Source organism: Trifolium pratense, linkage group LG1, assembly GCF_020283565.1.
Source record: "Trifolium pratense cultivar HEN17-A07 linkage group LG1, ARS_RC_1.1, whole genome shotgun sequence".
In the NCBI taxonomy this organism is placed as follows: domain Eukaryota; kingdom Viridiplantae; phylum Streptophyta; class Magnoliopsida; order Fabales; family Fabaceae; genus Trifolium; species Trifolium pratense.
In genome coordinates this window covers 51,880,883-51,908,286 of record NC_060059.1, presented here as the reverse complement: position 1 = coordinate 51,908,286, position 27,404 = coordinate 51,880,883, and the positions used below count along the sequence as shown (strand labels likewise).

The window sequence follows — 27,404 nt, the reverse complement described above, 5'->3', positions numbered from 1 at the left end:
TGTTACAAATAAATAAGATAAATAACCTAAAGTTAAATTTTGCCCTTTTCTTTCTATCTTTGCCAAAACGCTTATGAAATCCATTTTAATTCATCAAAAACTTGCGTTTTGCACAAAAGGAAAACAATTAACTCATGGATTCCCCTTCTCTTCTCAATTCTTCTGATTCATCTCACCCTAGTAATATAAATATACCTGTTTTTCTAGGTTTTTTTCATCATTTGCTTTTTATTGTTGTTGCGGCAAAATATTGTGCTTTGTTTTTCTTCATCGGGTATATTAAATTTGTTTAGTTCATGTGGGTGGTGAATTTGTTTTCTCATTTATTGTTGTTATTTCTGTGTGGTTTTTGATATTTGATAATGTTTTGAATATTTATTGTTGATTTTGTGATTTTTTTTTTAATTTGTTAATACGCTTTATGATTTTGAAGGATTTTTGTGTTAAAGATTTGATCTTTTGGATTGACATGGTTTTAGATTAGTGTTCCGATCTAAGTCGGAGGCACTGCTTTTCTGAGGTATTGTCCGATTTGGATCTTTTGTAAACTCTCATGATGTTGTCCTTTGTTTAAAGACGCCTCAGTGAGTTGAGGAGACTGAATTTGCCACTAGATCCCTCAAGAAGATAGTGTATTCTTGGCCCTATCTTTGTAACTCTATGATATGTTTTCTAATCCTCGGAAGAATTTGCAAAAATTTGCCCATAAAGATCGATTATTTTTTCAATTGAACTTCAATCAGATATTTTAGTATATATAGTTTAAAATTGATTATCTTTTAGGGTATTATTATTGTTGGAATTAGGGGGAAGGAATATATCAGTATTATTATTATTATTATTATCATTGTTGTTTTTGATGAATATTATTATTATTATTATTGTTGTTGTTGTTATTGCTATAACTAATTTATTTTTCGTTTGTTTGACAGTTGCCAACTCATATCAAAGTTATAAATTCTAGTGGACATGCAACTGATGCTGAACTAAAAAGAAAAACATTAAATGAAAAATGTTCTAGTGAACCGGATAACGGTTGTGAAAAAAAAAAGTTTAGCAACATTGGTCAAATTTTCAGGTTGTGGCGGCTTATCAAAGGGGTTGCATTAGTCTGGTAATCTTAACTACATTTATTATAGAAATAAACACAATTTTATATGCTCTCCCAAACAATCTCGCAAGATATTTTTTCGGCTGATAAGTTCAAACAAGTCAATGTAAACAAGTTCTATATCAATCACAATGTAACTTATGTAACCTATATGTTTTACTGCTTTCATGCTTCAGGTGTGTCATCAACTAAATGAGCTATTTAATATGAAGAACCAACTAAGAATGTGTTTAAAGTTAATCATCCTGAAGCGTTGGTATTTATCAACAATTGCAAAGTTATTCATAGGTAAGTGATCCTAGAAATAAACTATTTCAAGCCACAGGGTTGAATAAAGTGAAACACATTTAATTTACTCATATGATTGTAACGCAGGGCTATAATGGAAAAATGTGGGGACAAAGATGATTGTATTTCAACAATTGATGCTATAGAGTTGATTTCATTAACGAGGTTCCTCCATGCCAGGTTTGTATAGATCTTGCCTTTGTTTCCTTTTGGTGACTATAATATTTTGGTTGAGCCTAACTTAACCTTGCAAAACAACCTTGTATGCTGAGTTATGTCTCTCACTTAAAATTCATTTTTAGGTTATATTTCATCCACTGTGAGACTCTTAATACACTCCCTTATGTCCAGGACTGGACATCTATGTAAGAACCCTTACTTTCATATTTATATAACACTAGGGTGTCTTACATATTTGGGTGTCTTACATAGGTAGAGCTAAGAACATTAGGGTGTCTTACGATCTATGATAACATTATCAATTTCATCCAGTTTCAATCTACCAGAGAGGCATTTGACAACAACATCAGCATCAAGTTCAATTATCAAATTCTCATACTTGTGCTCCTTGGCTAGATCAAGGCACCATCTCAATCGAATTGCTTAAGCCAGAGTTGGAGAAATGTGGATTTCCTCGAACTTAGTTGTTGCAAACAGAGGTTGCCCTCTATGGTCTCGTATCGGCATACCCCGACAGGACTTTCAATCATCAAAGCTAAGCTACTGTGTTTACAATGTCAACTATGTTTTGCTTACAATGTGATATTTCAAATAGCTCTCACACCCTTTCCAAAATCATTCTACAATTGCTCATATATAGGGTCGGTTGGATACTGCAAGAATATAAATGCAAGTGAGTATAAGTTTTACCTTGTACCTCAAAGGAAAGAATTCAAATAGCTCAAATAGCTCTCACACCCTTTCCAGTATCAAACTTATACTCACTTGGTTTTATATGCTTGCAGTATCAAACGGCCCCTTTTTATGGTTTCAAAAGAAGATTTGAGGTAATATGGTTGTGTTGACTGACCATATATCAAAGTAGATGAATGAATCGAATTTGATTCGATGTCAAAAAATTACCAAGAGATCTGGTTGTGATTGGCGTGATATTCCGGATGAAAAGATCTTGAACACTGACGATTTAAATTTATCTTTTCATCTATAAGATCACGCCAATCATAATTAGGTCTCTTTGGAATATTTTGGCATCGAATCAAATTCGATTCATTCATCTCCTTTGAATGAAATTCGAATCAAATGCGAATCAAATTCTCATACTTGTGCTCCTTGGCTAGATCAAGACACCATCTCAATCAAATTGTTTATGCTAGAGTTGAAGAAATGTGGATTTCCTCGAACTTAGTTGTTACAAACAGAGGCTGCCCTCTATGGTTTCGTATCGGCATACCCCGACAGGACTTTCCATCAACAAAGCTAAGCTACTGTGTTTACAATGTCAACTCTGTTTTGTTTACAATGTGATATCTCAAATAGCTCTCACACCCTTTCCAAAACCATTCTACAATAGCTCATATATATAGGCTCGTTGCCGCTTCTATCACTCTTATCACAAAATAATTTGAGTTATATCTATATTTTACTCAATTTTTTTATAATAAAAGTTAAAGAAGGAAAAAAAATATTATTAAGAAAATATTTGAATTTTGTCCTTTGAGGTACAAGGTCAGACTTATACTCACTTGGTTTTATAAGCTTGCAGTATCAAAGTGGTCCCTTTTATGGTTTCAAAAGAATATTTGAGGTAGTATGGTTGTGTTGACTGACCATATATCAAAGTAGATGAATGAATCAAATTTGATTCGATGTCAAAAAATTACCAAGAGATCTGGTTGTGATTGGCGTGATATTTTGGATGAAAAGATCTTGAACATTAACGGTTTAAATTTACCTTTTCATCTATAAGATCACTCCAATCATAATTAGGTCTCTTTGGAATATTTTGGCATCGAATCAAATTCGATTCATTCATCTCCTTTGATATATGGTCAGTCAACACAACCATATTACCTCGGATCTTCTTTTGAAACCATAAAATAGGGTCGGTGGGATACTGCAAGCATATAAAGGCAAGTGAGTATAAGTTTTACCTTGTACCTCAAAGGAAAGAATTCAAATATCTCAAATAGCTCTCACACCCTTTCCAGTATCAAACTTATACTCACTTGGTTTTATATGCTTGTAGTATCAAACGGCCCCTTTTTATGGTTTCAAAAGAAGATTTGAGGTAATGTGGTTGTGTTGACTGACCATATATCAAAGTAGATGAATGAATCGAATTTGATTCGATGTCAAAAAATTATCAAGAGATCTGGTTGCGATTGGCGTGATATTCCGGATGAAAAGATCTTGAACACTGACGATTTAAATTTACCTTTTCATCTATAAGATCACGCCAATCATAATTAGGTCTCTTTGGAATATTTTGGCATCGAATCAAATTCGATTCATTCATCTCCTTTGAATGAAATTCGAATCAAATGCGAATCAAATTCTCATACTTGTGCTCCTTGGCTAGATCAAGACACCCTCTCAATCAAATTGTTTAAGCCAGAGTTGAAGAAATGTGGATTTCCTCGAACTTAGTTGTTACAAACAGAGGCTGCCCTCTATGGTCTCGTATCGGCATACCCCGACAGGACTTTCCATCAGCAAAGCTAAGCTACCGTGTTTACAATGTCAACTCTGTTTTGTTTACAATGTGATATCTCAAATAGCTCTCACACCCTTTCCAAAACCATTCTACAATAGCTCATATATAGGCTCGTTGCCGCTTCTATCACTCTTATCACAAAATAATTTGAGTTATATCTATATTTTACTCAATTTTTTTATAAAAAAAAGTTAAAGAAGGAAAAAAATATTATTAAGAAAATATTTGAATTTTGTCCTTTGAGGTACAAGGTCAGACTTATACTCACTTGGTTTTATATGCTTGCAGTATCAATGCGGTCCTTTTTATGGTTTCAAAAGAAGATTTGAGGTAGTATGGTTGTGTTGACTGACCATATATCAAAGTAGATGAATGAATCGAATTTGATTCGATGTCAAAAAATTACCAAGAGATCTGGTTGTGATTGGCGTGATATTTTGGATGAAAAGATCTTGAACATTAACGGTTTAAATTTACCTTTTCATCTATAAGATCACGCCAATCATAATTAGGTCTCTTTGGAATATTTTGGCATCGAATCAAATTCGATTCATTCATCTCCTTTGATATATGGTCAGTCAACACAACCATATTACCTCGGATCTTCTTTTGAAACCATAAAATAGGGTCGGTTGGATACTGCAAGCATATAAAGGCAAGTGAGTATAAGTTTTACCTTGTACCTCAAAGGAAAGAATTCAAATTTTCTCTTAATTATAATTTCTTCATTCTTTAACTATTTTATAAAAAAAATTGAGTAGAATGTAGATGTAAGTCAAATAATTTTGAAGGTTGAAACATTGAAACATATATCTTTTCGAGGATTTCTTGTGATAATAGTGATAGAAGCGACAACGAGCTTATATATAAGCTATCACATAATGGTTTTGAAAAGGGTGTGAGAGTTATTTGAGATATCACATTGTAAACACAACAAAGTTGACATTGTAAACACATTAGCTTAGCTTTGATGATGGAAAGTCGTGTTGGGTATGCTGATTCGAGACCATAGAGGGTAGCCTTTATTTGCAACAACTAAGTTAGAGGAAATTCACATTTCTCCAACTCTGGCTGATGCAATTGGATTGAGATGATGCCTTAATTTAGCAAAAGAAAACATGTATGAGAATTTGATTGATAATTGAACTTGATGCTCAGGTTGTTATTGTTAAATATTTTGTGGTTATTACTATTAGTATGTTTTAATCTGTTTCTATTATTAGGAATATGACTTAGTATATGGTCTCCACATAATAAAGGCTTGTAACGTGGTGACTTCTATTTTGTTTTTCTATTTTTGAGTCAAGTGTAATGCTATATATATAGCAAACTCTTATTCTTAATATAATAACAAGGCATTCTCTCTTGTATTCAATATAATAGTTATTAGTTTATAACAATTGGTATCAGAGCTCCATTGTTGGGGCCTGATCTATAGTGAATGTGTGTGTGAGAGAAACCATTGGAGTAAAAAATAAAAAAGAGAAGAGTGAGAGCAGTTGTGGAGAAAGAAATTGCAATTTTCTTTCTAGAAGGAGGTTAGGAGAATGGCAGAAAGTGATAGCAGTGGTTTCGTACAGTCGGCTATTCCCAAGTTTGATGGTCATTATGACCATTGGGCAATGTTGATGGAAAATTTTCTTCGTTCGAAAGAATATTGGGATCTCATTGAAAATGGGATATTGGTTATGGCAGCAGGAGTTGAGCCAACAGAGGAGCAACGCAAATTAATCGAAGAACAAAAGTTGAAGGACTTGAAGGCAAAGAATTACCTTTTTCAAGCCATTTCTCGTGATGTGCTTGAAACAATCCTCGACAAGGAGACGTCGAAAAGTATCTGGGAATCAATGAAACAAAAATTTCAAGGTTCAAACCGAGTCAAAAGGGCACAACTGCAAGCTTTACGAAAGGATTTTGAGATTCTGCATATGAAAGAAGGAGAAACCGTTAATGCTTATTTCTCTCGCACTCTAACCATTGCTAACAAAATGAAAGCTCATGGTGAAAGCATGAGTCAAACAATCATCACTGAGAAGATTTTAAGATCAATGATCTCAAAATTTGATTATGTGGTATGCTCAATTGAAGAATCCAACAACTTGGATACAATGACTATTGATGAGTTGCAAAGTAGTCTTCTTGTTCATGAACAAAGGATGACAAGCCATAGAGAAGAAGAACAAGTTCTTAAGATTTCTCATGAAGATAGATATGGAAGAGGAAGAGGTAGAGGCATGTTTAGAGGAGGTCGAGGAAGAGGAAGGGGGCGACAACCCTACAATAAAGCTCTTATAGAGTGTTTTCGGTGTCATCAGTTGGGTCACTATCAATATGAGTGTCCTGATTGGGAGCAAAAAGCCAACTATGCTGAATTTGAAGAGAAAGAAGAAGAGATATTATTGATGTCATATGTTGAAATCAAACACGACGAGAAGGAAGAAATGTGGTTTCTTGACTCTGGTTGCAGCAATCATATGAGTGGAAACAAAAAGTGGTTCTCGGATTTAGATGAAAGCTTCAGACATACTGTAAAACTTGGAAATGACAGTAGAATGGCTGTTATTGGAAAAGGGAATGTTCGTATGCGTGTGAACGGATTTACTCAGGTAATTTCGAATGTTTACTATATTCCTGAGTTAAAGAACAATTTATTGAGCATAGGACAACTACAAGATAAAGGCTTATCTATTTTGATTCAACATGGGAAATGCATGATATATCATCCAACAAAAGGATTAATTATGGAAACAATCATGAGTGGAAATAAAATGTTTTGTTTAGTGGCTTCCATGATGCCAAATGAGTCTACATGCTTTCAAAACGTGTCAGAAAATGAATCTTATCTTTGGCATTGTCGGTTTGGTCACTTAAGCTATCAAGGATTGAGGACACTTTTTTATAAGAAAATGGTAAATGGTTTGCCTTCAATCCAAATTCCGAAGAAGCTATGTACAGAGTGTTTGATCGGAAAACAACATAGAGACTCTATGTCTAAAAAGAGCTTATGGAGAGCATCAAATAAGCTTCAACTTGTGCATGCAGATATATGTGGACCCATTAAACCAGAATCAAACAGCAACAAAAGGTACTTCCTAAGTTTTATAGATGATTTTACTCGTAAGACGTGGATTTACTTCTTACATGAAAAATCAGAGGCTTTTGCAATGTTCAAAAATTTTAAAGCTTATGTTGAAAAGGAGTCAGGTGCATATATCACCTCTTTGAGAACAGATAGAGGTGGTGAATTTAACTCAAATGAGTTTGAAGAATTTTGCAAAGTTCAAGGCATAAGCAGACAATTGACTGCAGCTTATACTCCTCAACAGAATGGAGTTGCTGAGAGAAAAAATAGGACGATAATGAACATGGTGCGCTCTATGTTGGTTGAGAAGAAAGTTCCAAAAATGTTTTGGCCCGAAGCTGTAAAATGGAGTGTCCATATTCTTAATAGATGTCCTACACTAGCTGTGCAAAATAAAACTCCAGAAGAGGCATGGAGTGGTATAAAGCCAACAATTAATTACTTTCGAGTTTTTGGATGTGTGGCTCATGCACATATTCCGGACCAGAAAAGAAGCAAGTTAGATGATAAGAGCAAGAAATGTGTCTTGCTAGGAGTAAGTGATGAATCAAAGGCCTACAAATTATATGATCCAGTTTCCAAGAAAATAATCATTAGCAAGGATGTGATTTTTGAAGAAGATGTATGTTGGAACTGGGACAACAACAAAGATGAACGCAGAGTAGATGTTTTAGAATGGAAAAATGATTATGAAAATGATATTGAAGAGGCAATAGAAGGAAATGAAGAGGTAGGTAATAATGGCAATGAAGAGGAACACAACAATGGCAATGAGGGAGGCAACAATGATGATACAACAAATTCCATTGAATCCAATTCATCTTCTAGTGAATCACACGAAGATGAATCACCAAATATGGTTGAAGGGAGGGTACGAAGACCACCTTCTTATTTGGCAGATTATGAAACTGGTGAAGGCTTATCTGATGAAGACAATTTAAATGCAATGATGATGCTCACCGAAGATGATCCACTCTCATTTGAGGAAGCTAGAAAGAGCAATAAGTGGAGAGACGCAATGAAGGCGGAAATTGAATCAATAGAAAAGAACAAGACTTGGGAGCTTACAATTTTACCAAATGGAATCAAACCAATTGGAGTTAAGTGGATTTATAAAACTAAACTCAATGAGAATGGACAAATAGATAAGTACAAGGCGAGACTAGTGGCGAAGGGGTATGCACAACAATATGGAGTTGACTACACTGAAGTCTTTGCTCCAGTGGCCAGACTGGATACCATTCGATTGATACTTGCTTTGGCTGCTCAACACAGTTGGGATGTTTTTCAGTTGGATGTAAAGAGTGCATTTCTTCACGGTGAACTTAATGAAGAGGTATTTGTGAAGCAACCATTAGGATATGAGAAGAAAGGTGAAGAAGATAAAGTTTACAAGCTGAAAAAGGCTTTGTATGGCCTTAAGCAGGCACCAAGAGCATGGTATAGCAAGATAGAAGCATACTTTGTTCGAGAAGGCTTTGAAAAATGTTTTTGTGAACATACATTGTTTACAAAAACAAAGGAAGGAAGCAAGTTGTTAATAGTAAGTCTTTATGTTGATGATTTAATATATACTGGGAATGATAGGATTATGTGTGAAGAATTTAAAAATTCAATGATGGTAGAATTTGACATGTCTGATTTGGGAAGGATGCGGTATTTTTTAGGAATTGAGGTAATACAAAATCCAAATGGGATTTTTGTGTGTCAAAGAATAATAGTAACTCAGTGCAGAATCCTATTGTGCCAGGAACAAAGTTATCAAAAAATAATGAAGAAACCAAAGTTGATGCAACTTTATACATGAAGATGGTTGGCAGTTTGATGTATTTGACTGCAACAAGACCTGATTTAATGTATGGAGTAAGTCTCATTAGTAGATTTATGTCTTGTCCAACTGAATCTCACTGGCTTGCAGCAAAAAGGATACTAAGGTACCTCAAAGGTACAACTGAATTGGGTATTTTTTACAAAAAGGGAGACAACTCAAACTTGGTGGCATACACCGACAGTGACTTTGCCGGTGATTTGGACGATCGAAGGAGCACTTCTGGATTTGTTTTCTTGCTTGGTTCTGCAGCAGTGTCTTGGTCTTCAAAAAAACAACCTATTGTGACGTTGTCGACTACTGAGGCTGAATATGTAGCTGCTGCATCTTGTGCTTGTCAATGTCTTTGGTTAAAAAGGGTATTAGAGAAGCTTGGTCATAAAGAGAAAAGGAGTACTATGATTCAATGTGATAATAGCTCTACAATAAAGCTTTCAAAGAATTCAGTTTTTCATGGTAGAAGCAAACACATTGATATCAAATTTCATTTTTTGAGAGATTTGGTAAAAGATGGAGTTGTGGAATTAAGCTACTGCAATTCTCAAGAACAGGTTGCAGACATAATGACAAAGCCCATAAAATTAGATCAATATTTGAAACTTCGTAAGATGATGGGAATGGTTGAAGCATCAAAAATAAACTAAATGCATTATGCATATAGTTTAAGGGAGGGAATGTTAAATATTTTGTGGTTATTACTATTAGTATGTTTTAATCTGTTTCTATTATTAGGAATATGACTTAGTATATGGTCTCCACATAATAAAGGCTTGTAACGTGGTGACTTCTATTTTGTTTTTCTATTTTTGAGTCAAGTGTAATGCTATATATATAGCAAACTCTTATTCTTAATATAATAACAAGGCATTCTCTCTTGTATTCAATATAATAGTTATTAGTTTATAACAGTTATTATAGACTATAATAATTTAAATAACATAAAACCATTATAAAACCAAATATGAAATCCGAAAAACACACCCATAAACGTTAACGACAAAACTCGATGTAAGAATTTCAAAATTTGTTACTCCAGCTTCCACTCACCATAACAAACTCACATGGCATGAGTGCATTAAACACCCAAACTAGAATCTTCTACACCACTAAACAACGCTTCTACCCTGCAACTCTCAACCCCATTTAATCTTAAACGTTGAAAATTACACGTGGACTAATCACGATTAATAACACAGAGAATCTCTATGCTCTCTCGTGTAGTGTATCCATTTCCGTTTCCGCTTCTTGCTTGTATTTGGCGGGTATATAAATAAGAGATTTCCGAGATAATCGCTTTTACACCTTTTTTTCGTTTCTTTCTCTGCAATTTTCTTCAAATCTTCTTCAACTTAACAAATTTTCTAGTTCCAGACAATTTTCTTTTCAACTCCATAGCTAGAAAATGTTCTACTCACATCAACTTCTTGCTCGAAAAGCACCACTCGGCCAAATTTGGTACTCAATTTCACATCTGCATTTGAAATTTTCTCACATGCATTTTCATGATCTTACTTGAAAGTTTCAATTGCATTTTGAATTTCGTTACATTTCGTGTTTTTTGCTATTGTTACTAAAATGAGAAACTATAATCGCTTTTTCTTTGATGAAGGATGGCTGCAACTATGCATGCTAAGATTAACAGAAGGAAACTGAGTAAGCTCAATATCATCAAGATCTGGTAGCGTAATCACTTTTTTCATCGTAGTCGTAGTTTGTTGATAATTGATTTTTTTCTTTTTGCTTATTCTTATACGGTGTCGTTTTATTTTACTTGTTTATAGTGAAGAGATTTTGAATCCAACGATTCCTATGGCTCTGAGACTTTCTGGAATTCTCATGGGTACGTACATTCACACTCTTTCTAGAAGTTTAATTTGATAATTTTTTGTGATTCTATTTAATGGATTTTGTGCTTTAAATAGGAGGAGTTGTGATTGTTTATGAAAGAAAAGTGAAGATGCTTTATGGTAAATTTATCGATTCCTTGATTTTCATGATTAATTATTTGATAAAATGTTAAACCGGCGACGTTTCTGAATTCTCACTATTTTTTATTTTTTGAATTTTGTCTTGCAGATGATGTTTCACGTCTTCTGGTATGTAATTTAACTTCTACATTTTTGCTTATCTATCTATATATATCTATATATATAATTCCTAAATAGTTCTCCTAACCCTAATCCACTTAGACCAATTAAATTGTTTCATTTAGCCACATCATCCATTTAAATCCAATTAAACCACTCTACAATGCCACATCATTTCTACTTATATTATTATTATTATTATTATTATTATTATTATTATTATTATTATTATTATTATTATTATTATTTCATCTCTATGCTTTTCATATTCTACATTTATAAAATTATGACTTTTTAATATACACTCACTCAAGTCTTTACTTAGCCTTTTAGTTTTTTTTTGATGAATATAATAACTTTTGCTTACTATATTATAATAAGAAGAATAAAAAAATACACACTAATTAACTTTGTAACTCCTGGTAATATATTTTTTATCTCTTAAGTCATCATTCAATTTTCATCCCTTGAACTCTTCTACCAATATTTTAATATATAGGTTACAATTGTTTTAATTTGTATCATATTCATATTTTCCTAAGTAACTATTACGAATGTTAGAAACAAATATTTTCATTCCCGGATGCTCAATCATGTACTCAACAAGATTACTATTTGTTTTTTCGGTTGAATGTGAGAATAGTTTTTTTTCTTTGTATCTTATATGTGCAATTTCTCTTTCCATTATATTGCCTCTTCATCTTTTGTGCATAGGTATAAATACTTATGTTATTTTCTAAAACCATGATTTGTTGTAGTTATTTTATTTTTTGCAAAAATTAAATTTTTGCATAACAAATAAAATTAAGCAATTGTAAAATAAAAACAATCGCATCACACCCGTGCATCGCACGGGTAAGGGTCTAGTTATGTTTTTAATTTGAAATAATATTCAAATTTTTGGTATATGATTGTGTAAGGTTGAGATTAATGAAGCATGGAAAGTAAAGAGTGCTCCAGAAGCAGATCCGACAATGCTTCCTAAAAGAAAATCTCAAGCTAAGTATGTCAAATTTGTGTTAATTGATAATTATTTTCAATTTTAACTTGTTCATGGTTTGAAACTTGATGATTGATCTTAATTTAGTAAAGAAAACGAGAGAAAATATTGGACTATAAGTATTAATTTTGAAAAATTAGAAGAGAACCATCGGTGAAATTAAAGCTCACATTGGCAACCATGGGTCTGCAGCAGGCTTGACTATAAGAAAACCAGTGTCCTGTAATGTAACAACTGAAGTGTATACTTCCTTTGACACAAATGAATTCCTTTAGTTGATTTTGCAATTTCCAACCCAAGGAAGTAGTAATGAAGATCCCTAAAAACTTTTAGCCTGAAATTCTTCTCAAGGACTATATATGACCTTAATTTTGTCTCCATTGGGACAAGCTAGGATTATATCATCCACATATACCAGTAAAATTACTGCGGAGGCTCTTTAGCCAATAGAGAATAGGGAATGGCCTTGAAAGGATTGTAAAAACCCAAATTGACTAATGGTAGTACTGAATTTTTAGTACCACTGTCTAGCTTGCCTAATGCTACGTAGGGACTTTTTTAATTTGTACATAAGGTTCCCCTTGTTTGGATAATCCTTAGGTAACTGCATGAATACTTCTTCAAGTTAATCATAATTCAAAAAAGCATTGTTGGTATTTAGTTGAAGAAAATTCCAATGTTTCAGAGCTGCAACTGAAAGTAGGATTCTGACAGTGGTAAATTTGGCTAGTGGTGAAAAAGTGTCTATAAAGTCCACCCCAACTTGTTGAGTAAACTCTTGTGCAACTGGGTGCAATTGTATTTTTCCAGTGAACCATCAACCCTATATTTGACCTTATACACCCATATGCATCCTATGGACTTCTTGCCAGCAGGTAGAGGTTGCAAAGTCCAAGTATGATTAGCTTCCAGTGTTGCCAATTTTTCTGCCATGACAAGTCTTTATTCAGGCTTAGTAACTGCTTAAGGGTAGAAACATGGTTGCTTGAATGGGGTTCCCTAATAAATGGTCCCTTGTTGTAATTATTGGATGAACTTGATCATTATCAATTCATCTTTAAATTAGAGAATTTTTCTCACCAATATATTCTGATGATCAACATCAAGTTTCAATACTTTGATAGATTGGAAATTCAATATGCAAGTTTCAGTTACATTTTTATTTTTCTTAATTTGATTTCCCTTTGCTATGTGTGTTAACATTTTGATAGGAGAGCGGCAATTACTTTGCCAGATAAAGAACGGATGACTCTGGAAGAAATTGAACAGTCCCTTCAGTCCAATGCAACCACTACAATGGGGTTCCAACATAACGCTTATTTCTCTATGGTATGTAATTAATTGCACAATAGTGTATATACTGGTAGCATGTAGCACCAAGAAATTTAAACTAATATACTGATGGAAGCTTTTCCTATATAGAAACTGTAATCAATTATAATCTAGTTGTGACTTGCTATCCAAGAAACAAGTTTATTTCATGATGATCAAATGTTTAACTGTGTTATCATGATTTACTTATTTACCTTGCCATTTACAAATATAAAACACTGGTGGATTACATTAATTTCCCTGTCTTGTCAAGAGTGGCTGGTATTTACGGTCTAATCACAATTACCTAATGGGATTTTCTTCAAAACTGAAAATTGTTGATATCTTTGCAAACAAGGTTGGGCTTATCTATGCTTTTCCTTTTGTTGCAGCGACTTGATACTATGGAGGAACCTGACATTGGTAATGCAGGAAGAGAGGAGGAAGATCTAGGGAATAATCACCATCAAGGTTTTCATTCTTGAATTTGCCAAATACATGTCTGCATTCTGTCTAATTTCTCCTATGCTGACACTTCAACTTTCTCAGCGGCTCCGGAGGATATTACCATACCTGACTCTTACCAAGCTAATACGGATAACCCCAATCGATTTGATAGGTTTTTGGCTTCCACCATCTTTATTTTGTATAGTTGTGTTCTTCTTTCTAGCAATATTTCATTTTGTCATTTTAATTTTAAGCTTTATGTCATGTATGCCATAATTGAGATGCAGCTGTCAATATTTCCATGTGTCAGAGATCAGTGAACCATCAATGCTATTATCTGATTCTTGAATCTTATGAAAATGATTTATTATTATCATTATTTACCCTTTTTTTTTGTGAATGCTGCGAAACAGGTTTGATAATGAAGGAGATGACGAAACACAAGTGAATGTAACTTCAGGAAATTATGGCCAACTTCCATCCGTGCTTATACCCTCCCCACCTCCTCCAGATGACCCAATGAGAGGTGAGTAGCATATCAATCACTGACTGCTTCTAAACACCGATACTTTCAATATAGCTGATTATTTTTCCACATTGAGAAAATAAGAAAATGTTGGAGCAAGTATTTCCATCCCCTCAATTGCATTTCATGTTTCTTTAAGACATATTTTCCATATGATGTACCTTACTTGAATATGTTTGGCAATTAGAACTATTAGTGTTGAGTTGAAATGGGGTCAAATTTGTCAGGCACTCATATACCTGCTAACAGTTTAAATCCTTTAAATTGATCCATTTTCATTTTAGTCTGTTTAAGCCACTTTGGCATTTTTTTGCAATAAATGTATATATTTTACTAACTATATACAATGGCTACAAAAATAACTACAATATCTTGCTACCCAGGTTATTGGCTGTCAAAACAGAAGTAAAACTACAAATAGTGTTGAATTAGGTAGATACACAAGAATTAAGTACTTTTGGTTTGTTATGTTTTGGTTTTATAATGCATTGATTCTTTTGTCTTTTACATTTTCAATATAGGATTTTGATTTTATGTACTTTGATTATTTTTTTGGCTATAATAGAGAGCCTGTTTAAGCTCGTAGGTTGCCATTAAAAAGTTTTGGTTTCCATGTTCAGACCAGAGGATTCCCTTTCTACACGAACAAGTGTGTCTTGCCATGCATATATTTATGTTCTGTCACTGATATAACTATTCTGCAGATGATATAATGGAAGACCAACATCCTGAGCCCCCGATCATTCCGCAAAATAATGACACCATGAATGCTAGAGAGGTAATATAGTTATTTATCTGTTCAAAGAACATTACGATGTTGTGAAAACAAAATGACCAACTGCATAAGTGCAATGTAACAGGAACCTCAAAGGCGAAGGCCAACTAAAAGGAAAAGAGGAAAACTAATGGTAATGGACTGTGGGCAAACTGTGATCACTGCTTCTACATACCAAAGTTGGCTTAAAAACCCATCTGCTTTAGTCTCAAAAAGAGGAGGAATGAATAAGGTTTTCAATTGTTATTCACTATGCATCTAGAAATCCTTTGCCTAAGATTTAGACAACTATATACTTAAACAGTGTATTACTGCTTCTCTCAGTTGCAGCGGCGACATGATATGATGTCTTCAACTAAGAGAGCTAACCCCTGGGAGATGCCTCTTAGTGTGCTAAAAGATGGCTTATTTTCAATTGTAAACAAAAATATATATTATCCAGCACCTCTTCTTGACTTATCGATTGAGAGCACTCAACCACCCCTTGATTCACCTTCAGGTCTGTATAGACTCTCTCTCTCTCTCTCTGTGAAACTACTCAAACTTGACATTGAAAAGGTTAAGCATAATGTAACAAACATCATTATTTTATGCAGTTAGGATTTCATCACAGAATCCTTCAGAACCATCATCTACATCACTTCCAGGAGTTCATAATAATGACTTCACAGGATATGTTAGTCTCCAACATCCATCTTTTGGTTTTTTTTCTTCCATATTTTAGAAGGATAATAACTCCAATCCTGATAAAATCTCCAAATGTGAAGGGTTTTGAAGAAACTGATGGTAGGCTAGACAATCTATTTAATGCTCCTGTAGAGAAGGCGCGGACACAGATCCTTGACAATGGTGTGAGAGTACCTTATGCTACTCCCCAAACGTCATCAGGGAAATTTGGTATGTTTCATTTTTAATTGGTTATTTGATCATTCATTTTTCTAAATTAGTTATTTAAGTGTATGCCTGCCTATAATAACTAACATTGCGATGCAATTGTTCCTTCAGATGGGTTTCAGGGAGGGGACAATGCATATTCCATCCCAAGTACAGTATCTGGACATGGTCTTTCCTCACATTCAGATTTGGAGAGAGGGAGGTAATACAAAAACTGAATTTGCCACTTACTGACTCCATTTAAATGACCATTCCATCTTCATATTTGACTTGTCGAATAGAGATGAAAATTGTAGTCTTGTTAAAAGAGCTTGTCAAGGGTTGATGCTTGAGAATTATTAACAGACTCACAAAGAAAACACGCCGTTCATCATCTGGAAACAGCAGTGGGGGGCTTCATACAGTAGCGGAGAATGAAAATTTCACGGATGCAAATTTCAAGTTACATAGGCTGTCTGACATTGGTCCAACACCTGATCATGGTACAATATTACTTGTTAAGGCTTCAATACTATTGGAAAAGCCTAACTATAGTGGTACATTCTTTATCCGCTTAACATAAGTTTCTTTTCAGAACTACATGTGGAGACAGGACCCACTCAAACACAAGGAAAGGCCAATCATCGTAGTGACGAGTTAACCGAATCAATCCATGTGTATGAATCTTTTACGTACTTACATTATAAAGGATTGTTTTTTTATAATAACAAGGCATATTTATTGACTTTTTTATGTTACAGTCAGATGAAAACATTTTTTGACACCCCTGGAGGTCCTCAATTTGAATCCCTATATGTGCTTGCTACTGGAATGACCAGAAAATTAGCAGCATTACTTTTCTATCAAACTTGTGGTACTATAACTCAGCCCTCAAACTTCTTACCACCAGTTATATTAATTTTTTACTAATGATTAATAAACAGATCTGAACATTCCTTGTTTCAATATATCTGCCGTAACCGTAACTCTGTTGTGCATAGTTCTTGCTACCCGTGATGTCCTAAGAGTGGAGCAGATGGAGCCTTATGGGGACATTATTATCTCTAGAGGATCAAAGATGTGATGAAGGTTTGGTTTCCTCTCCAATTATGCAGGTATCTTCTAATAATTGTTCCTCTTCATTGAAGTATTGAACCTACTGAGCATTACTAATCAATTGTTTATCATTAACAGGTGAATGTTGATATTTAATTTAGGAAAGGACAGTGATTCCTCCATACATATACAATCATTAGTTACTACATACTCCTTCAAACATAACACAGCTGGATTACCATTTAGCATAGCAACCACTAGGATTTAAAATATTATATGTTACCATTATTACTAGATAGTTTGGATTATTGGTTATGCGGTGCCTAGTGAATTTCTGTGAGTATTAAAGTGCATATTTGGATTCAAACTTGAAACAGAAAATTGATTTGATTATCATATGATTGATTTTGACATGTTTGGATAATATAATGTAGATTTAATATTTTGCTTATAGAATGTTGATTCTAAAATAAAGTTGAGATTTACCTATAAAAAAATTCGAGGTTTGAAACTTGTCTTTAAAATCAATTTTGAGGTTCAAATTGTTACCATTTGTTTTTAGGCTCAAATTGTTACCAATTTCTTTTCCAGGCTCAAATACTAGAATATTTTTAAACTCACTTTTCTCATGCTCGAATTTTAAAATTACATGAAAAACCTTGTATAACTTCTTCAATTTTTCAATAAAAATAAATAGAAATATGAATATCAGTGGTTTGAAGTTAGCTACTAATAACGAGTGCAACTATAAAAATTAAGTTTTGTGTAAGTGATTTCAAAGTTTGTTTCACACCTTTTGTCCTTCTATTTAGCTTTCTTTATTCCAAAAAAAGTTTTTTTATTAAGAACTTAATTTAAAATGTATTTGGCCTACCTTCTTAAAAATGAAAGAAAAGAAGGAAAAAAGTGAGGCCAAACATGTTCTTAATAGTTGAATGAAATCCGGTTAAAACCTACTTTTGAAATAATTTGGTTTCCAGTGTTAACTTTCAAAAATCCAAACAAAATTTGGGATATTTATATATTTTTTGGTATATTTGTTTTTTCACATTTTGAAAGCATAAGGCACAAATACTAAATCTATGATATGATATACTACTTTTTTTTTTGCATTGATAATCATATACTACTTTTTTTTTTACGGCACTCATATACTACTTTTTTTTTTTGGAAAACACTCATAATATACTACTTTGTTTAAGTCATTATAAGTACTAATATTTAAAGTTTTAAACTTAGTAAATATTCCTTAGAAGAATCACTAGAAAAATGCTAATTTATACTACTTTTTATCTAAAAATTCCGCAAAAAATATTTAGTATTTATTTTTTATGAATTGTTGATAAATACAGTTTTTAGCTTAGCTGATTGAGTTTTTTTACTGATCAAATAAATTATGATTAAAAAAAAAACTCGTCAAATAAGTTATGAATTTAATTTATATACACCGTCAGTCTAAAATTATTTTACACTTGTGTCAAATAATAGTATATCAACACATCATGTATGGTATTTAAAAACATTATGTGTGACATTCATTAAATGATGTGGCAAGTGGCAACACATTATTGAATGCTTATGTAAAAAAATTTAAACTGACAGTGCATACAAATTAAACTTGTAATATTAAACACTTTTCATAAATATCAATTGTTATCGGTTTCTAAAATTTAGAGCCCATATTTTCTCTGTCTACAAAAATTAAATTTTTAGATTTAGTCTCCATAAAAAAATATAAATTTGTTAAAAAATATAGATTTGAATCCTCATAAAAAAATAGAGTTTAATTGTTGTGCACCGTCGGTGTAAATTTTTTTTACACATACATCCAATGACGTGTTGTCACATTATTTAATGAATGTGACATATCATGTGTTTTTAATTGCCATACATGATGTGTCGGTATATTATTAGACGCATGTGCAAAATAACTTTACACCGACGGTGCATATAAAATAAATTCAAAAAAATATAGATATTTGCATTCCTGTACAAAAATTCAGCAAGCATTAGTCTATTAAATTCAATTTCTTTTTCTGTAATAATTATTTGGTTTCAGATCAAAGGACTCAGACTTACCAAAAAAAAAAAGAGAAGAAAGGACTCAAACTTACCCAAAAAAAAAAAGAAGGAATGACTCTGTAATCTAAAGTTCAACCGTGACTTGTGAGATTAGGAAGGACCATAGTTTGATATCCGCAACTGGAATCGGGAGAAAATATTTCTAGTAATAGAAGGTTCTCTATTTTTGTTTTTGACACAATCGAAGGTTCTCTATTAAATTCAAATTTGTTTATTATAATTTTCTTTAGTTTTTCAACCAAACGAACAACAGTGTTAATACAAGAAAACCAAATTAGCAGTTTCCCACTATACAAAACTAACTGCGTGTGTTCGTTCCCTCATCGCAAACTTCCATGGCCGTTATGACCACACTAACGGCAACAATCGCCGTAACTTTCCTAGCGGCAGTATTTCCAGCATACGCCGGAGACACAAACAACGCATTCTCTCCGTGCACAGACACACGCGTTCAGAGATCCGACGGATTCACGTTCGGACTCGCTTTCGCATCAAAGGATAAATTCTTCTACAACAATAACAATAGCGTTCAGTTATCTCCATGTGATTCTAGACTCTCTCTTTCTAATTCCAACTCTCAGATCTCTTTGTTTAGACCTAAAATCGATGAGATCTCACTCCTCTCTGTTAATTCCACTTCTTTCGTTGCGGTTCGTTCTCTGTTCCTTTATTCTCTTTATCAATTTTTATTTTCAAATAATTCGATTCAATTAGGGTACAGTTTCTTTAATTAGTTCAGATTTTGGTTGATTGATTTATTGATGATTGAGTTAAAATAGACTCTGAACCCTAGTTTTAGTTTACTTTGGGTAATGTAGCAATGAAGTTTAATTGATGAGAACTGAAGCGCAATTAATTTACAATATAAGTTTGGGAGGCATTGGAGTCCGTTAAAATTGATGAGAGAAATGTTGAAGATCAGAATGTTTATCTAACTCCATTTTCAGTTCTATTATATTTCACTTTCCCATTCTCCATTTGATAGAATAGGCATTACCTTAGGCTCGGTTTGGGAGTTTAAGAGGAAATTTATAGGAGGAGAGGGCTTTAGCCAAAATGAAGGCGGAAACGGAAAATGAAAGAAGTTGGTCCCCCAATATGAATGGGGTTTAATTTTCTTCATAATACACAATCCTTCTAATAAGGGACACTCAAATAAATGTATTGGAGAAGGATTTTGATAAATTCTTGGAATCCTTTTCATCTCTTTACAATAATCTCAAAATTAAAAGTATATTAATCATATGTGTTCCCTTCTCATTCTCTACAAAAACACTCTCAAATAAGGTGGGAGATTTGTCTCTCCTGCCCTCCCCCCAAAGTTCTCCCATTCCCTCCTCTTCAAACTCCCAAACAGAGCCTTAGTTCTTAAACCAATCAAGTGCAAATTTGTTTATTTCCCCAATTGAGCCGGTTAGGTTCTTAATGCTTCCCTTGTGATGTGATGGCTTAATTTCATCACCAGTTTGGTTAACTTTTGCCTAGTTGTCTCTTTGTTTTTAATTTGTGTGAGAATGTATATTCATCGTTGTTCCAGGACTCATATGGCTATATGGTTGCATTTGCTGGTCGGAAATATGCAGCAAGGTCCCCTCCTGCTTTCGTTGCAAACAGTTCATATACTGTAACCAGTTTTACTCTCGTAAGGAGATTTCTTCCCTTTTTGAAAACCTTTTCAATAATTGTGGATTCTTTTTGTATTCTTGTACTTGTAATCTTTATTAAGAACTAATTGAAATATTACCCCTGCAGGTTCTTGAGTTTCAGAAGGGAAGGCTGCAAAATTTGTATTGGAAGAGAGATGGGTGTTCTAAATGCCCGAAAAACTCAAAAGCTGTCTGTCTTAACAATCAGGATTGTGCAATACCAACATCTACTTGCAAGAGCCATGGAGGACCTGTGGATTGCAGCTTAGGTATACAGTTGGCATTCTCTGGCACAGACAAACACCTCTCAGCTCTCAACTCTTGGTATGAAGTGAAAAACCTTCGTCAATATTCACTCTACGGCCTTTATTCAAATCTGAGAAGCTCGCTCACTAGCCAGTATGATAAGTTCTTCTAATATCTTTAGTTCATTTGTTAATTTTATTTGTTGCATTCTGTTGTGATTTACTCATGTTTTTACTGTACCAACTTCCCTCCCACTTGTTCCTTTCTAAATACTCCATTTGTGAAAACCTAGATTGGTTGTGTGTACATTTTGTATATCAGATGTTATATTTATTATTATGCTGGATACAGTCCTTATGAATCTGTATTTAAATGCGATGAACTTTATTTGAGATGCCAATTAATGTAATTACCCCTTCATGTAGTCTTAGTTAGGTTCTGCCTATATTTGGCCAAACTCTATAAAACATACATAGAAAGAGAGAAGCAAAAATATGAATAATGCCTGATGATAGAGGGGAGTTGACATGCATTATTCTTCTACACAAACATGCTTTTTTTGCACAGAGATACAACATTGTTAAGACTTATGACATGGGTTAGACGGTGTATTATTTCAATTGGTACTTGACATGAATTTGGTTTGGATAAACAACTTAATTAAGCGCTTACATGATAAGTATTTATCACACTAGCACTGATATAGCTATTTCTGTAGTTAAAGAATACTGTAAAATTGTTTTTATATGATCTATAAGTTGTTTCTATAAGCTATCTTAGAGACCTCATCAAAAATATGCTGAAAATAGTTTATGAACATATAGTAAGATTATTTCACAAGCTTCACCAAACACTATATCTAGTGCTTATTTCTGTAGATAAGTTGTTCAGTTGTTGATAGGCAAATCTGAAAGCAACCATGGTGTTGTTATTATTATTAAAAACATTGGGGGCTTGCTCAAGGTGGACTTTAATTTGGCAGTTACTTGTCGGTGAGTATACATGTAATAAGAGCTTAGTCTGTCTTCTGAGAGATCACTTGATTGAGAGTTTACTCTTCAACCTAGAGGAACTCGACCCGGCCGACACAGAGAGATTAATTTGTATGGGTCTATTTGTTGATAATGTGCGTTACTCGTTGCAAATACATACCACCTTATCATTGCTACTATACGCCAAGTGAAGTGTTGGTATCAATGAAAACAATTTAGTAATTTAAACTGAAAAATATGAGATGCCATCATGTAGATTGCCTAGCTTAGAAATCAATATTAATTATTCTTGGTGTCTAATGACATCAACTATGACGAACTCAATGATATATCTCCCCACCCCACTAATTTTCTCTATTGGTGGTTTCGTGACAAAAAATAAGGATGCTATAGGCCTATGTTGTGGTTGGAGAAGATTCTATGGCAGATTTGAAAACTAGAACAAAATTGGAAAAGAAAATCTGAACTAGCTAATTGTATAAATCGCACCTAGTGTAGTGGGTGGAATGGATTAAGAACACATATTCACTTTGTTAATATCTTAGTGAAATTTCCTGTGGCTTGCTTTGCTGATAGCCTCATATTCACTTCGTTCATCGTTGAACTAGCTAATTGTATAAATCGCACCTAGTGTAGTGGGTGGAATGGATTAAGAACACATATTCACTTTGTTAATATCTTAGTGAAATTTCCTGTGGCTTGCTTTGCTGATAGCCTCATATTCACTTCGTTCATCGTTGAACTAGCTAATTGTATAAATCGCACCTAGTGTAGTGGGTGGAATGGATTAAGAACACATATTCACTTTGTTAATATCTTAGTGAAATTTCCTGTGGCTTGCTTTGCTGATAGCCTCATATTCACTTCGTTCATCGTTGAATCCAGAAGAGATATCTTCAAATTATACTAAGAAAAAAAAATGTATTATCCCTTTTCTTTATAAATTTGAAATTGCATTAAAATGAATATAACTAACTAATTTTAGATTCAACTTTTCTGAAGTAAGCAATCTCTTTTAGAGAGTAAAGTTATTATTATAAGTATTATTATAATCAAACTAAAGCATTTGTCTAGGGGAGTTGGCATTGTGAAGGAAAAAACAGCGGATTCTATGTCTTTCTATTTACTCATCATCATTCTCCCATGTTTAGATAATTTTATTTTGTTCACGATTTTCCCTCTTCTCAAACCGAAAGTTATCAAAATCAACAAAATCTCAATAAGCTTGTAATTGATTTTGTTATCAGTGTGTGATTGATTGTAAGCTTAAAAATGATAAAGCAACTCTGGCTGAGCTTATAAATTGTTTAAAATATACTATGATTCCTCTCCCCATTGATATAAAATCCACCGGGTTAACACCTCTCAAATCACCTCCGGGTTAACACCTGCCCGGTAAGAGAACTTTAGCTAGAGTTGTTCAAAGTCATAACCCCCAGATCTGTTGTATGCAAGGCAATTAGATCTATAGTGGATCTTCCCATCTCTTCAAGAACTGGGAACTAGGTTGTAAAGTTCATTCTCGATCTTGCAACTCCGATATTTGATCAATTTCCTTGTAAATTCCTAAGCATGAGAGGAAGGAACTGCTTATATGAGCCTATGCTTTTGGGGGGCGGGAGATGCTATGCCAGCTAGGGTGCATCAAATCATCGAAAAATCACACGCATAGGCATTGTGAAAAGGCATGTAGATGTGATTTTCCACTATGAGCTGAAAACCTTGCTCTTGACTCTCCTTTTTAAAGAAAAGGTTCTCTTTGTGCTAGAATTGGTTTTTTTTTTTTTTTTTTGGGAGCTCAATGAAAACGATCGTAGTGTGGTTATAGTTAACACAATAGCTTTAGCGTGAGCAGCACTTTTTCTCCTTATCTTATATAGGCTATACAACGTGATGGATGGAAAAGTTTCCCCATTCCCATTTAATTTGTAAGTAAGGACAACCCTTACCTCCTCTCTTACAACTAGAATGTTTTTTATTTGAGGCGTCTTTGTTTTGCTTATGCACACTGACCTGCTTAGTTGAAATAGGCAAGTGGTGTGCTAGAGTGATGGATATCTCATTTTTTATGAAGCATCATCTGAACATTTACAAATATGGGTTGTCAGAACCCATATTCAGCCATTATTCAGCCAACTATTGGATTGATATTTTTTTTCGGAATTTTCTCCATCTAAGGTTGGGTTTGGTCTGACTTTTTTTCAACCTATAAGTTACTTTTAGCTTAAAGTTAAAAAATATAACTTTAAAGATAAAGTTAAGCTGTTTGGATAAATTATTAATACAAAGGGGTTAACCAGATTAAAGAAATTAAATAAATATATCATATAAATTATAATATTAAATTATGGAGTGAAATAAAAAATAAAAGGGGGGTGGGGGGGGGGGGGGGGGGGGGGGGGGGGGGGTTAACCAGATGAAACAAAAAGAAATAATTGGAAAACGAGAATATATAAATATTCAATACGTGATGGGATTATTACGTGAAAATAAAAATAAAAAAAACAATAAAAACGTAATAACTTGCATCCGGCGGGATTCGAAGGACTGTTACCACCATATCAAGTAGCGAGAAAGTTAATTTAAAGTTGATATTTTTGGCTTATTTCAAAGTTAGTTTTTATTCATAAAAAATAAGTGTCTTTTGATTTTAAGAGCTTCAATGAAATACTGTTTGGCCCTACTTTTACTTTAAAGAAAAGATAAGTCAAAATTAAGGCAGGCCAAACACACCCTAAATGAAGTTGTCAGAACTTCCACCATCGAGAAGAATGCACATGGTAGCGCCTGGCCTGCAATCTACCCATAAAAATATATAGTACATTTGCGAGAAGTGCCATTATTATGGTATTTTTGATACCTATCTATCTAGTAAGATCGATCAAATCATTCAGTAAAGTATCTTCGCGTTGGGTTTATGGAATTCTATTAAAGTAGGTAGTTGATATTGCTCCTGACAAATTCTTTCCTTTTTCGTTTGTGAATCTTTCTCCCATGCATAATTTGTTGGTCAACAACCACAACTCAATAGAATGAATTCTGTAAGATTCTGGATTCTTTTTCTGTTCAGAGGGAATCAATGTTTCTCCATCCATTCGAATAATTATAAATCCGGAACAAACATTTTAGGTTCTAGTAGATAGACGAAAATTACAAACATTTTGTCTATCCACTTTAACCCAAAAGAGTGATGCAATCCATGTTATTATTATCCAACTATTATTAGTGTCTTTTTCTGTACCAACAATATTCTATATAGCTCAAACACAACATTAACAGTGAACACATTCCGGTGGAGATCTTTTAACAAGTGCAAACGTTGTTGTCGTCAATAAATTAAGATATGGATTGCAAGTCTAACAACCAAAAATGCAAACGTTGTTGTCGTCAATAAATTAAGATATGGATTGCAAGTCTAACAACCAAAAATATAAATATGGACATTTTATTACCAAACCTTACAACAGATCTCCACTTGGATAGCCTTTGTGCTTTTGAGTCCAAGGCTAATTTTATAATTTTAGTTTTCTTATTACTTAAGTATTAATAAAAAATGTACTTAATTAGAGCGAAAAATTAGTTGTGACATACCCTTCCAAGAAAATCTCCCGATGTATACCATAAAACAAAAATAATGAAATTGGAATTGAACCTAATTCAACCTATAAAATTGATTTGTAAGGTGAGAATTGTCTCTTACTTATGTCAAAGCCAACTTATATCTGCGGTAGAGTTTTTTAACACACCTTCATGTCCAACATTATTGGACACACCCTTCCATTGTGATTGTGATGATTCTGTTAGGACTGGTTAGCTTGTACCTTAAGAAATGGCTGCAGCCTGAGCCAAGCCATGCCTGCTGGCCTGCAGATGGGCGCGCGCGTGCCAAGCCTGGCCTGCCTTGCCTTGCCTGCAGGCTTGCATAGCCAACTGGTTGGCTTGAGCTGCAAGCTAGTGTACTTTGCCTATAAAAGGCTTTATGATCAATGAAATAAACGAGCTGATTACCCCTAAAAACAACAATTGGTATCAGGTTCTCTCATCTAGGGACCTGAAGAGAGAGAAATTGCAATTTCCTAACCAAAATCAGTTACAACCGTTTTGCAACCGTTTTCAGTTAGATTCATCTTCGTTCTTCCTCGTTCTTTCTCATCTGAAGCTTCTTCTCTTCATCAATGGCGGAAGCAACGAAGTATAATCACACAAAAGTTCCTAAATTTGATGGCTATTACGAACATTGGGCAATGCTAATGGAAAATCTCATACGATCGAAGGAACTTTGGAGTTTAATTGAACCAGGCATCACGGCGGCGCCACCTGATGCTACAGCTGATCAATTGCAAGCAATTGAAGCACTCAAATTGAAAGACTTGAAGGTAAAGAACTACCTCTTTCAATCTATTGATCGTTCCATTATGGAAACGATTCTTGTTCGAACCACATCCAAAGACATTTGGGATGCTATGAAACGCAAGTATCAAGGTTCTACGAAGGTGAAACGTGCTCATCTCCAAGCATTGAAGCGTGAATTTGAAGTTCTTGAAATGAAAGATAATGAATCAGTGGAACAGTACTTCTCAAGAACTCTTGCAATTGCAAATCGCATGAGTGCACAAGGTCAAACACTGCAAGAAGTTGAAGTTGTTGAAAAGATCTTGCGATCTATGTCCTCAAAATTCAATTATGTGGTTTGCTCCATAGAGGAATCCAATGATGTTACAGCTATGTCCATTGATAGCTTGCAGAGTAGTTTGATTGTGCAAGAACAAAGGATGAAGAGACAGATTGAAGTTACAGATGAGCAAGCTTTGAAGGTCTCAAATCCTGAGAAAGGTTATGGTCGAGGGAGAGGAAGAAACAATGGTGGTAGAGGTCGTGGCAGAGGAAGGCAAAACAAAGAGTTTGTTGAATAATTCAAATGCCACAAGCTTGGACATTATCAGAGTGAATGCCCTGAGTATGAAGGTAATGTTCATTATGCTGAGTATAATGGTGAAGAAGAAATGCTGCTTATGTCTAGAACTAGTCAAGAATCAAAGGTTAATGCAATTGAACCATGGTATCTTGACTCTGGCTGTAGTAATCACATGATAGGTCATCAAGATTGGTTTATTGATTTTGATGATAGCTATAGAGATTCAGTCAAACTTGGAGATGATTCAAGAATGGCTGTGATGGGAAAAGGTAATGTTAGATTGAAGATTAATGATCTGATCCATGTGATTACCAATGTATACTTTGTTCCTGGTTTAAAAACCAATCTTATTAGCATAGGACAATTGCAGCAGAAAAGAGTCACAGTTATCTTCAAAGATGATGTTTGCAAGATTTATCATGAAGAAAAGGGTTTGTTGTTCTCTACTGCTATGTCTAGCAATAG

The 27,404-nt window shown here is 33.9% G+C and overlaps 3 protein-coding genes across 3 annotated transcripts; all 3 read left to right on the top strand.

Moving 5' to 3' along the window:
* Positions 1 to 963: 963 nt before the first annotated feature.
* LOC123883963 (sister chromatid cohesion 1 protein 1-like) lies at positions 964 to 17,429 on the top strand. Its single transcript, XM_045932933.1, has 23 exons — positions 964 to 1,114; positions 1,288 to 1,399; positions 1,487 to 1,579; positions 10,593 to 10,661; positions 10,765 to 10,823; positions 10,906 to 10,950; positions 11,060 to 11,079; positions 11,991 to 12,073; positions 13,282 to 13,399; positions 13,774 to 13,852; positions 13,931 to 14,000; positions 14,242 to 14,354; positions 15,059 to 15,132; positions 15,215 to 15,361; positions 15,454 to 15,628; positions 15,726 to 15,805; positions 15,897 to 16,026; positions 16,135 to 16,225; positions 16,369 to 16,505; positions 16,598 to 16,679; positions 16,764 to 16,876; positions 17,004 to 17,117; positions 17,197 to 17,429. The coding sequence occupies exons 3-22, from the start codon at positions 1,494 to 1,496 to the stop codon at positions 17,084 to 17,086; spliced, it is 1,854 nt and encodes a 617-aa protein (XP_045788889.1). The 5' UTR covers positions 964 to 1,114; positions 1,288 to 1,399; positions 1,487 to 1,493; the 3' UTR covers positions 17,087 to 17,117; positions 17,197 to 17,429.
* Positions 17,430 to 19,373: 1,944 nt separating this feature from the next.
* On the top strand, positions 19,374 to 21,441 carry LOC123902589. Its single transcript, XM_045952354.1, has 3 exons — positions 19,374 to 19,790; positions 20,678 to 20,782; positions 20,893 to 21,441. The coding sequence occupies exons 1-3, from the start codon at positions 19,476 to 19,478 to the stop codon at positions 21,202 to 21,204; spliced, it is 732 nt and encodes a 243-aa protein (XP_045808310.1). The 5' UTR covers positions 19,374 to 19,475; the 3' UTR covers positions 21,205 to 21,441.
* Positions 21,442 to 26,199: 4,758 nt separating this feature from the next.
* Positions 26,200 to 26,937, top strand: LOC123896147. Its single transcript, XM_045946573.1, has one exon. It carries the CDS (start codon positions 26,200 to 26,202, stop codon positions 26,935 to 26,937), a length of 738 nt encoding a protein of 245 aa, XP_045802529.1.
* Positions 26,938 to 27,404: the final 467 nt, after the last annotated feature.

What these genes read in the sequence shown, in the direction of transcription:
- LOC123883963 (XM_045932933.1), top strand. Translation starts at nt 1,494, where the DNA reads ATGGAAAAATGTGGGGACAAAGATGATTGTATTTCAACAATTGATGCT. An exon ending in AAAAGTGAAGATGCTTTATG is followed by an intron (nt 10,951 to 11,059) that starts GTAAATTTATCG and finishes TTTGTCTTGCAG; the next exon opens with ATGATGTTTCACGTCTTCTG. An exon ending in AACGTCATCAGGGAAATTTG is followed by an intron (nt 16,027 to 16,134) that starts GTATGTTTCATT and finishes TTGTTCCTTCAG; the next exon opens with ATGGGTTTCAGGGAGGGGAC.
- LOC123902589 (XM_045952354.1), top strand. Translation starts at nt 19,476, where the DNA reads ATGGCCGTTATGACCACACTAACGGCAACAATCGCCGTAACTTTCCTA. An exon ending in ATTCCACTTCTTTCGTTGCG is followed by an intron (nt 19,791 to 20,677) that starts GTTCGTTCTCTG and finishes TCGTTGTTCCAG; the next exon opens with GACTCATATGGCTATATGGT. An exon ending in CTGTAACCAGTTTTACTCTC is followed by an intron (nt 20,783 to 20,892) that starts GTAAGGAGATTT and finishes TTACCCCTGCAG; the next exon opens with GTTCTTGAGTTTCAGAAGGG.
- LOC123896147 (XM_045946573.1), top strand. Translation starts at nt 26,200, where the DNA reads ATGGCGGAAGCAACGAAGTATAATCACACAAAAGTTCCTAAATTTGAT.